The sequence below is a fragment of the Amphimedon queenslandica genome, unplaced genomic scaffold (assembly GCF_000090795.2).
Source record: "Amphimedon queenslandica unplaced genomic scaffold, v1.1 AMPQUscaffold_13076, whole genome shotgun sequence".
Classification (NCBI taxonomy): domain Eukaryota; kingdom Metazoa; phylum Porifera; class Demospongiae; order Haplosclerida; family Niphatidae; genus Amphimedon; species Amphimedon queenslandica.
In genome coordinates this window covers 18,031-29,204 of record NW_003546688.1, presented here as the reverse complement: position 1 = coordinate 29,204, position 11,174 = coordinate 18,031, and the positions used below count along the sequence as shown (strand labels likewise).

The following is an 11,174-nucleotide window of genomic DNA, read 5'->3' as shown; positions in this document are numbered from 1 at the left end:
TCATTTGGTATTACAGTATGGGAAGTGTTTAATGGAGGGAAGACACCTTATGGTGGGTTTTCACCAACATGTGTTAAGACTATGATATCTGATGGATACAGACTTGAAGCACCTTCAAATTCAGCATGCAATGATGATATGTAAGGAATACATTAATGAGTTAAATTATTAGTATAATCATCATGCTTATAGATATCAGAAGACAATGCTAAAGTGTTGGGAGAGGGATCCTAATGAGAGACCAACATTTGCTCAAGTTGTGACAGATATTGATAGACTACTATCAAACAGTGTTGGATACTTGGACCTTACATTATAGAAAGGTTTATATGTACTTAATTTTTTGTTGATGTCATATTGCTTTTTTATGTGAAGAATGATTGCTTAGAACAATTCATAAATAAACTAATTTAAAGCGAGCAAATTTGAGAAACCTATTTGATCAAATACTATGAAATGCAATCACATTATACAAGGGCACTCCCTATGTGTAAGGGTTTTTTTAAGTGGTGGTAGTAAAATTAGACTAATCAAATTGATAGAAGGAAATAGAGAGGAAGAGTACTAAGCTATTGTTTTATGACTTCATGCTCAATTAAAAATATGCCATTTATAATTTCAGTAAGTATCTAAACTTTTATTTACAAACAAGAATCAGAATCTATCCAGCAAAATATATTTAAAAATTAATGTAACAACACTTCAAGACTCATCAATGGCCAACACATTTTATCAGCAAGGTCTAGTGACTGGAACATGATACTATAGCTATAACGGCTTCTTGTAGACTTATAGTAGTCTAGTGGTTAGGTTCTCTAGTACACTTCAAGAGTTTCTACAACTCCTACAGCACATGTATTATAAATAAAACCGGTGCATCTCAAACATCAGTTTTTGCCGTAAGAGCTATCCAAGAAGCAAAAGCATTAAAGTTAGTGAGAATATTATCTCTAGTGGAATGATACCTATTACTATTTATTCCTTTAGATGCTGATTTTACTTATTCTTTCAGTTGCCACATGCTGTTCTGCTGAAGTCTACTATGTCACTACAGATGGAGAAGAGTGCTTCAATTGTCATCCCCTCTCGTATTATACTAACATGTCCCAATGGCCACGTAATGTCACACTCATTTTCAGGAAAGGAGAGCACACCTTGAGGGATCAACCCCTCACAATGGTTGGACTGGAGTCTGTCATATTGAAGCAATCGTCAAGTGATGCTTTTATCAATTGTGGGAAAATGAATGAGCCGAATGCAATAAAAATAGCTAATATTAGTGGCACAGTTTATGTTGAAGGATTAAAAATAGAATGCCAATACGATGTCCTTCTTCAAAATGTAAAAAGTAACACAGTTATTTCTAATGTGCAAGGTCGGGGACTAAGCATTCAAGGATATCAATTTTTAACAGAGGTTTCGATTCTCCAGTCTACTTTCTTTATAACAGAGAATGCATCTAGCTTATTTGCAAATGCTGTAGCCATTATCAATGCAAGCAGAGTGACAATACAAGATACAGCAATATCAAACAAGTATGGAACTGGACTAGCATTGCACCGCAATCGAGGAAAAATATTTCTCAGAAATGTCACGATATCAAACAATGGGAAACAAGGCTTATACTTGGGATGGACTGAGTACAATATAACACTCAGAAACGTCAAATCGGCTCACAACAATGGAACTGGTTTGGTCCTAATAAATAATGGTGACAACATAAATCTCAATGATGTAACGTCTGCAAACAATACTAATGGACTCGTGATAGTTTCCAATGGTAACAACATTGCACTTAATAATATTAGGGTTGATAATAGCAAGAAATTTGGCTTTTACATGATGTCAAATCGAGACAATTTGTCACTAACCAATGTTAAGGTCAATAATACCAAAAGCTTGGCATTTTATATTGGTGGTAATGGCAATAAAACAACTCTTACCAACATTACTGTTACAAATACAGTATTTAGTGAAGGAATGCGCATTGAAGATAACGGGAATGAAATAACATTAGTCAACATTGTTGCAGACAATAACAGTGCTTCTGGATTAAGGCTAAACAATAATGGTTTTCAAATTAGCCTCGATAATGTTATATGCAGTAATACACAAGGTATTGGGTTAATACTAGACAGCAATGAGGACTCAATCAGGCTCAATAACATCACTCTTACTAAAAACATGTATAAAAGTTTATATCTGAGTCAAAACGGTCACAACATATCAGTCAACAATGTTGTAATAAAAGGTACAACAGTTAAAGGGAATGGGATTGAACTTTCGTATAATGGGAATAAGGTAGCACTAACCAATGTCACTGTAGATAACTGTACTGGGATTGGTCTGATGGTGTTGGCAAATGGAAATAGTCTCATTCTGAGTAATGTCACCGTGACTAACACTAGTTATGGGACTGGAATGTACTTGGATTCTAATGGAAAAAATACCATGCTTCATAACATAACAATAACCAGTAGTCGCTTGAATGGGATTTTTGTTGAAAGAAGTGACACTGGCTTAACCTTAGAAAAAATTAAAGTAACTAATAATGGTGTTCAAAATTTGGTGGTATCAGGAAATAACAATAATATAGCAATAAATGAAGTGATAGCTAGAGGGAGCAAAACAGCATTCTTTGTATCTGGTAATGGCAATAACATCAAAGTGGCCAATGTTAATATAACGAATAGTACAGGGCTTCCCTTGTATGTATCACTAAATGGTAATTACTTTTCCCTAACAAATGTGAATTTAAAAACTTGTCATCATGGCTTGCGGATAGAAGATAATGGAAACAACATAGCTCTCAGCAACATTAGAGTAAATGATTTTACCGAAAGCTCTGGGATACGTTTAAATAATAATGGAGCTAACATTAGTCTCAACAACATTATATGCAGCAATACAAACAATACAGGATTGGCACTGGACAATAACAAGGACACAATCACACTCAATAACATTATTGCAAAAAACAATACTTCTGGGGGCATCGGCATATACTCTAATGGTGACAATATTCAGCTCCACAATGTGACTGTTGCCAATAATAACAAAGGAGGGATTGAGATGACATACAATCGTTACCTCATTATTTTATCAAATACTAGTGTCATTAACAATACTGGCACAGGTATATATATTGAAGGAGAAACAAACGTGACTTTTGCTCATCAGCCCACCACACTGTACAATAACAGCTCACCAGGTAATGGAGGAGGTATGTGGATTGGTAGAGATATTGTTATTTCTAGCAACACGGTTGTCAATTTCTACAACAACACTGCAAGAGGTGCCGGGGGTGCTGTCTATGTAGATACCAGGGCAAGTAAACATGACTATAAAAATTGCACATTTTTCTACCTCCGTCCAACCTTTAAAAATAATTATGGAGCAATTGCTGGTGATGATATTTATGGTGGTAAATACGCCTACTGTATTGGAGGTAGGGCAGATACCACAACATTTTTTGATGGAATCTATTGCATCTATAATTTAATCAGATTTTTCCCCACTCCAGTCTCCTCTCATATCTCATCCAGTCCAATTGGTGTCTGCCAATGCTTAAATGACTCAGTCGTTGATTATAATAATAGATTTATTCATAAAGTATTGTATTCGGGGCAATCTATCACAATACCAATAGTAACTGTTGGTACATGTGGGGGGATAAGCCCTGGAGAAATAGTGACTAAAAATACAGATGGTATACAAGTTGTCCTCAGTAATACGAACCAAGAAACAGAGAAGCAGTGTAAAAACTTTACGTATCAATTTTTACAGCAATCCACAAACATCTTTAGCGGAAACGTCTCTCTACAACACAAACTAGTTCCTGATAAGGAGACAAAGTACTTGATGTATTCGGAATTGACCATTAGTCTAACATTCCTCCCTTGTCCTCTTGGGCTAGAATTAGCAACTGAAAGGTATCGCTGTGATAGTACTGTCAGCAGTATCAATGGTACAGAATGTGATGTTGAATGGATGCCTAATCCAATTAAGAGATACGGAAACAATTGGCTGCACTATGATGAAGACTATGAGTGCATAATAGCCCACAGAGCCTGTCCATTTGATTACTGTGACACTTCCACAGTATACCTTAGCCTCAATGAATCTCATAGTCAGTGCATGTTCAATAGATCAGGTATACTCTGTGGGGAGTGTCAACAAGGGCTCAGTCTCATGCTAGGCTCCAACAAATGTGCCTCTTGCAATAACAACTACATATCACTCTTTGTTGCTTTCCTTGTAGCTGGTATAGTCCTTGTGGTATTTCTCATGACAAGTAACCTCACTGTCTCTGTGGGTAGTATCAATGGGCTGCTCTTCTATGCCAACATTGTCAAGCTAAACCAGACTGTACTGTTCCCCAATGGTATCAGTATTCCTGTATTGAGCCAATTTATCGCTTGGCTTAATCTTGATCTTGGAATTCAGACCTGTTTCTTTAATGGCTTGGATGGTTACTGGAAAACGTGGCTTCAGTTTACATTCCCTCTCTACATATGGCTCTTGATTGGCTTCATCATAATTGGCTCTTACTACTCTGGTAAACTATCACGTCTCTGTGGTAACAATGCAGTGCCTGTTCTAGCTACACTCATTCTCATGTCTTATTCGAGGCTCTTACAAACAATCACTAATATTCTGATGTCAACCAAAATCAAATGTAGTACCTATCATTGGATTGTATGGAATGTAGATGGTAACATTGGCTATCTGAGTCCTAAGCACATTCCATTGTTTGTTGCAGCATTGATCTTCCTGTTACTTGGGATAATATACACAGTGCTGGTATTCTCAGGTCAGTGGTTACAGCGATACAGTGGTAAGTGTTGCAAGAGCTCTAGGGATCCTGTCGTTAAACTAAAGCCATTCATTGATGCCTATACTGGGCCATACAAGGACAACTATCGATTCTGGACTGGTCTCCTATTGATTGTACGTCTGGTACTAACACCAGTGTTCTCTTATACTACTGGTAGCTTAAGTATAATCCATAATTACATTATCGCTCTAACAGCATTCATTCTAATGATTTTCATGAGAGGCATCTACAGAAAATCCACTGTTAATGTTCTGGAATATTGCCATTTCTTAAATTTGGCTGTCCTGTGTCTATTCAGTGCAGTTGGTAAGGATTTAGGGTTCAGTGTATACTCCACTACTATCATTACTGGTGTTTCCGTAAGCTCAGCTATGCTTATGTTCATTATTACCATAATAGGTCACATTTACTGGAAGGTTTTTGGCTCAAAGAGACAGACTCACAGAAATGAAGGCTTTAACTTTTTGAGAGACCTTGCATTAGAAGAAAATAAAGATGTGACAGATGAAGGTTCTCCTGCTAGGCTTGTTATGAGGAGAGAATCTTTAATATTTGATTTTAATTTTAAAGAAATGTAGCTAGATAGTTTGCTATGGAACATTTGATTTAATACTAGATTTTTATGCTAAATAAATGTAGCTAGATTAGATTTTTTTACAATGCTGCTTTTCAAAAATTGTTTTGTTTTTTTAATGGTCATACTCAAAAAATTTTTCCCAGAAATAGCTCAAACTTTCTAGATAGCATAAAGACATCAATATGTATCAGTAAATGTGCTTAAAAGGTGGGTTAATTTTGGAGCCATTTTTGAGAATAAAACACAGGCTCAATGTTACATGATTGATGTGCATTGAAAATAAGAAATATGACACTGTTCACACTATGCACACATATCTGAATTCCTGGAATGAGGGTAGAATATAGTTAGCATAACAATATTCATAGTATTTCCAGGAATCAGTATAAGGGTATTTCTATTACTGTTACCCGTGTAGCTGTGAGATTTTGTGTAATGGCTACATACAACCCGCCTCTAAGTAGAGCTACTAAGATTTCCTCTTCAAGTGCTAGTTATCATGCTTGTGGTGACAATATTGCTGCTATTGACTTTGGAACCACATCAGTCTCTCTGGCCTATACTACTAAAGGAGATGATGAAGTAAACACTCTTGTCCTAGACAGTGATAGGAGGTCTATGAGAGTTCCAAATGCAATTTTGCTGAAAAGAGATGAAAGCAAGAATATCTCTGTCGTGGGATTTGGAAGTGACACAAGAACTCAATTTGCATCAATGAAAGCAGAGATTCTCTCTGAACACATCTACTTTGAACGGGTTAAGATGCACATGAGAAAGGAAAAAGTAAGTCAACCGATCATATGGTATGTTATAAAGTAAATTTTAACAGAAGGTGACTAGACAGACTCAAGTAAAAGCTTCTTCTGGTGAAAAGTTCTATCTTGTTGAAGTAATCGCATTTATTCTCCAGCATTTGAAGAACCAATTGATAGAGCATTTCATACGCAGTCCAATACCACTGAAGACAACTGATTTTGATTGGGTCATTACTGTACCTGCTATATGGGATGCATGTGGAAAGAGAATGATGAGAGAAGCTGCCTATATGGTAGGTGCACAGCATTGAATAACAACAAACTCTAGACACAATTTTTTCCTAATATAGGCAGGTCTACTGACAGAATCTGGTGGCATTAATCAATTCACTCCAATTTCTGACATCCCTCTTCTTATCCCTGATGAAACGAATTCAAATAGGCTCTTATTGGCACTGGAGCCTGAATCAGCAGCTTTCTTTTGCCAAGAAACAATTGCAAAGCAAAAGCAACATTCCGATATAGCTATAGAGCTACCAACAGAATACATGGTAATCGATATAGGAGGAGGAACAGTTGATATCACTGCTCACATGACAGTAAATGGTGAAGTTACAGTTCTGAATATACCTACAGGCAATGAATCAGGTGGCACAAAAGTTAACAAAGCTTTCTCCAAATTGATGGAAAAGCTACTCAATGACCAGGGCTTTAAAAAATTTTGCAGTTCCAGGGACCATTCACAGCAAATAGCTAATTTAAACAAGATTTTTTACAGTGAGTTCGAAAACCAAAAAATAGCATTTGGGCAAGGCAACCTTGAGGATATTGCAATAGGCTTACCAAGAAGATTTTCCTCATTTTTTGAGGAATTTCTAAAATCAGAGGTGGATAAAGTTGATGGGATTGAATATGATGAAGATGCAAATGACACATTGTATGTAGATAAAAAAGTAGTTGAGAAGGAGCTATTTGGTCCAGCCATTGATGGCATCATTGATTGTACATTAGCAGCTATTAAAGAGAATGAGTTCAAAGTAAGCACATTTTACTTGGTTGGTGGATTCGGAGGTTGCAGATATGTTCATCAAAAATTAATGGCTGCCATAAACAAACTGTACACGTCTGAAGGACGTACATGCAATGTATTAGTGCCGCCTACTCCTCAATTAGCTGTTGCTACAGGAGCTGTAATGTGGCGTCGAAATCCAGGGAAAATAAAAGCAAGACGATCTGATGCAACATATGGTATAGCTACAACGCTGCCTTTTGATCCAGAGAAGCACGATGAGCATTACAAGTTTTTCGACAAAGATCGAAATGAGTATCGATGTAATAATGTCCTTGATGTGTTTCTGGAGAAAGGTGAACTGATAGATGTTAATCAAAATCTTACCATAGATTTATCTCCATCAAGTGCATCAGATACTACAGTTTCTATTGAAATCTACTCAACTCCTTGTCTTGGCGTTCAATATATCAAGGACAGAGATGGGAAGAAAATGGCTGTTAAAATTGGTAAACTAGTCATTGATGCACCCAACCCTGATAATCTACCAGTCGAAGAGCGTATAATTGATGTCACAATGGATTTTAGTGGTACTGAAATTCAGGCCAAAGCAAAGTATCGAATCAACGGAAAAGAAGTTAAAACAGTCTGTGACTTCCTTTCTACTTATTAACTAGAAGTACATGTAATAGACGTTTCTAATATTAGATAGTTAACTGGTTTGCATAAATTGTAATTCTTGCTAAAATTGTAGTCCAAATAAAACTTCTTATCACAAAGGATATTCACGATTTCTAAGAATTGCTTATAGAATGTGTAGGCTTGGATTTACACAGCTGGCACAAGCACTTCTATGAATTTAGCTCCCTATGCAAACACGTTCCAGCTCAATTCCTGTTGCTTTTATTAGTTGTGCATGAGTGCATCATTCTTACTCAACAGAGCAAATTGAATTCCCCTTAAGTATGATAGCTACTGATAAATAGTACAATAATATAAACTATAAACATGTATTATTGATGATTATAGTAGACCATAATTTAAATGCTTTGTTGGAATTGGCTGAACATGTATTATTGATAGACTATAATTTAAGTGCTTCGTTGGAATTGGCTGAAAGCTACAAGGTCATAATCATTTCATAAAAAGACCCTTTATACTCTTATTTGTGATGTTTTGTCATACAGACATGGTCAAAACAATATGATAGCAAACAAACATGGCTGATAGTGTTCTTTCAACTATTGTAGTAAACAATAGCATTCAGTGTAGACACAACACAATAAATTTGATTATAAATCTAATTCAGAACAAAACTCTAAAGCATGGCAGTTTATGACCTAGTCACATATTATGATGACTGTATAACAGTGACCAGATACAGCCATTAAAGGTTCAAGATCTGATGGTGTTTGAGCTGTACAGTCATTTTAAAAACGTTGAAATTGATAATAAAAAATCCTCATCATAAAATAAACAAAACAGAAGATATAACTCCTGCTCCATTAAAGCATTATGGGTGGATAAGAAACAGAAGCATCACTGGCTGGAAAACCCTATGTGTTAAATTTATGCCACACCAGTAGTAATTAATAAGTAATGTGCTTATATCACTTTTGCTATAATGCCATGCACAATACAATAAAGTAGTACACATTAGTACTTTTAGTAGCACCATAAAAATCAACAAAATATGTTTTAACATGAGAAAAGGATTCATATCATCTCTGAAGCAAGTATAATAGGACTCTGATGACAAAGCAGTCAATCAGAAAAAAGAAATATCCAAAATTTCCACTTATAAGTCAAGATCTTATATTTTAAATTTCTTGTCATAACCAATAAATTTACAAACAGCATTAAAATATTTAATCAACAATGACTATTGGCTGTCTTATAATAAACAAAAGAGTAATTGTCTCACATACCTGGAATGCGACAGCATTATGTGATAGCAAACAGCATATTGTAAGGAAAACAGTCACGTCTCACCATAGTATATTTAAATGCACACATTTTGCTATTATGGTAGAGACAGTGCAAAAATACATTCAAGAATGGCAGCTACTAGCTTGCTTTTGAGCCTTCTACTTCTTTTGTGGTATTCAAGTGCTGAACAGCAAAATGAACCTGATTTTGAGGGAGATGATGATAACACAACAATGAAAGGTCAGTAAGAAAATCTTGTAACTTATCATTTTCTCTATAGTTCCAGTTATGTTACAGAATCCCTTTCTCTATTATTTGGACTACAAGACAGTGTATGTGAACTGTTCTGTTTATGGAGAGTCTCCATTTGAAGTCTCATGGTTGTATAGTACTGATGAGATATCTAATAGATCCAGTGACTACACTATCATCAGTGGTAGTAAAGTGTCTAATATTGTGTACAGTCCTAACTCTGATGATGAAGGATATGTGTGGTGGAACAGTTCTCTTCTTTTGAATCCTATTAATAACTCAACAGCTGGATATTACTACTGCAGAGTCAATGCCTCATTTGGTCCAATCTATTCAAAACCAGTCTATGTCAGGAAGAATTGTGAGTCATTATTCAAACTATATATTAATAATTTTTTTGTAATAATTTTTATGCATAGATCTACCAAGGCTAAACTTCACAAAGTTTATTAAAAGTGGTTACAGTGTGATTGGAACATGGAGAGTAAAAAGTTTTCCATTGCCAAAAATTCTTATTTCATTTCAGTACTTGAGTAGTGGGTCTCGAAGCCGAAAAAGAGTATACAATGACTTCATGACTGCCTATGTGTCAAACAACTTATACAGAACAAGTCACTATACTACTTATGTTAATAAAACAAGTGATGATAGCCTGACCGTACGTTGGAGGTATTCTTTCAATCGATTGTTTTCAATGCGACTAATAGCAATCAGTTATGATTACCCATCACAAAAGGCACACTATCACCAGCTATACATTAATTCTGGTATGAACTTATTTTATCTACTAAAATAAACTTATATCTTTTATTTTAAAGGACAACCATATGTAAATTTTCTTGCTCGATCCTCGAGGCAACGAACATTCACCTTTACATGTCTTTGTGCAGAGTGTGATGGTATTGAATGGAGAAGGAACAATGTACGACTACCAAAGAGTAGCTATGGGGTTGTTGCACTCAAGAAAGAGCTTAGGCCTTATCACTCAATTAATCTGAAACACAGCACACTGTCAACTTCTTATTTTGATGCACATCACTATAGCTGCCATACACTTAACTCTCAGAATAATATATTTGAAAACTCTCGAGCATATATTGATGTCCCATGTAAGTATATAACTACCTTTTCTAATGTATTGGGAACTGTAAAATTAATTGCAACTTTTAGTATAGGCCTGTTTTAAATTTCTATTTCACTGCATTTAAAATTCTCTCACTTTATAGCCTATATATGCAAACTAAAAATAATCTTTAGGTTCTAGTTGTAATTTATTATATGACTGTAGATGCTACAATCATCAAGAGACTAAAAGGATCAACATACGTCCCTGGAGAAACACTCACTCAGAAATGCTCTGCTCGTAGTCTTTACCCAATGACTGTCACATGGCAAGAATCAAAATTTCTATTTGCAAGAAAAGATAAAATAGATTCACGTAGTACTACAGGCCGTTATAATATACTGAACAGTAAAATCAGTGTCAGAATCTCCTTGCTAACGCCACATACATTTAATATGTGGTGTGAATTCTATACAACCATTTATTATCAACCGGACAACTTTACAAAAGTACATGGTCTGTACCAAAAGGGACTATTATTTGAAAAACCAAATAAATCTGGAGTTTCTGGCACTACAGGATATAGCACAATGAGAGTACATTGTAAGTCTATTTTAATTGTGTTTCAAATTTTAATTCTATTCTATATACAGATCCATCATCTATCACCTCTAATGTCACTAATATCACAATAAATGAAACTGAAAGGATGTACCTGTGGTGTTTTGCTAGAGGTGTTCCTCAACCAACTA

General features: G+C 35.4%; 2 protein-coding genes and 1 long non-coding RNA gene across 3 annotated transcripts; all 3 read left to right on the top strand.

Annotated features, from left to right (window-relative positions):
* The first annotated feature begins 5,840 nt into the window (after positions 1–5,840).
* On the top strand, positions 5,841–7,957 carry LOC105314181 (heat shock 70 kDa protein 12A-like). Its single transcript, XM_011408184.2, has 3 exons — positions 5,841–6,197; positions 6,244–6,462; positions 6,520–7,957. The coding sequence occupies exons 1-3, from the start codon at positions 5,850–5,852 to the stop codon at positions 7,849–7,851; spliced, it is 1,899 nt and encodes a 632-aa protein (XP_011406486.1). The 5' UTR covers positions 5,841–5,849; the 3' UTR covers positions 7,852–7,957.
* A 1,278-nt stretch (positions 7,958–9,235) lies between these two features.
* On the top strand, positions 9,236–10,155 carry LOC109585367 (uncharacterized). Its single transcript, XM_020001414.1, has 3 exons — positions 9,236–9,347; positions 9,394–9,720; positions 9,779–10,155. The coding sequence occupies exons 1-3, from the start codon at positions 9,236–9,238 to the stop codon at positions 10,153–10,155; spliced, it is 816 nt and encodes a 271-aa protein (XP_019856973.1).
* Positions 10,156–10,185: 30 nt separating this feature from the next.
* LOC109585372 (uncharacterized) lies at positions 10,186–11,167 on the top strand. The gene is made up of 3 exons (XR_002186459.1): positions 10,186–10,468; positions 10,648–11,025; positions 11,076–11,167. It is a non-coding gene; the product is annotated as an uncharacterized LOC109585372 (long non-coding RNA).
* The last annotated feature ends 7 nt before the right edge of the window (positions 11,168–11,174 follow it).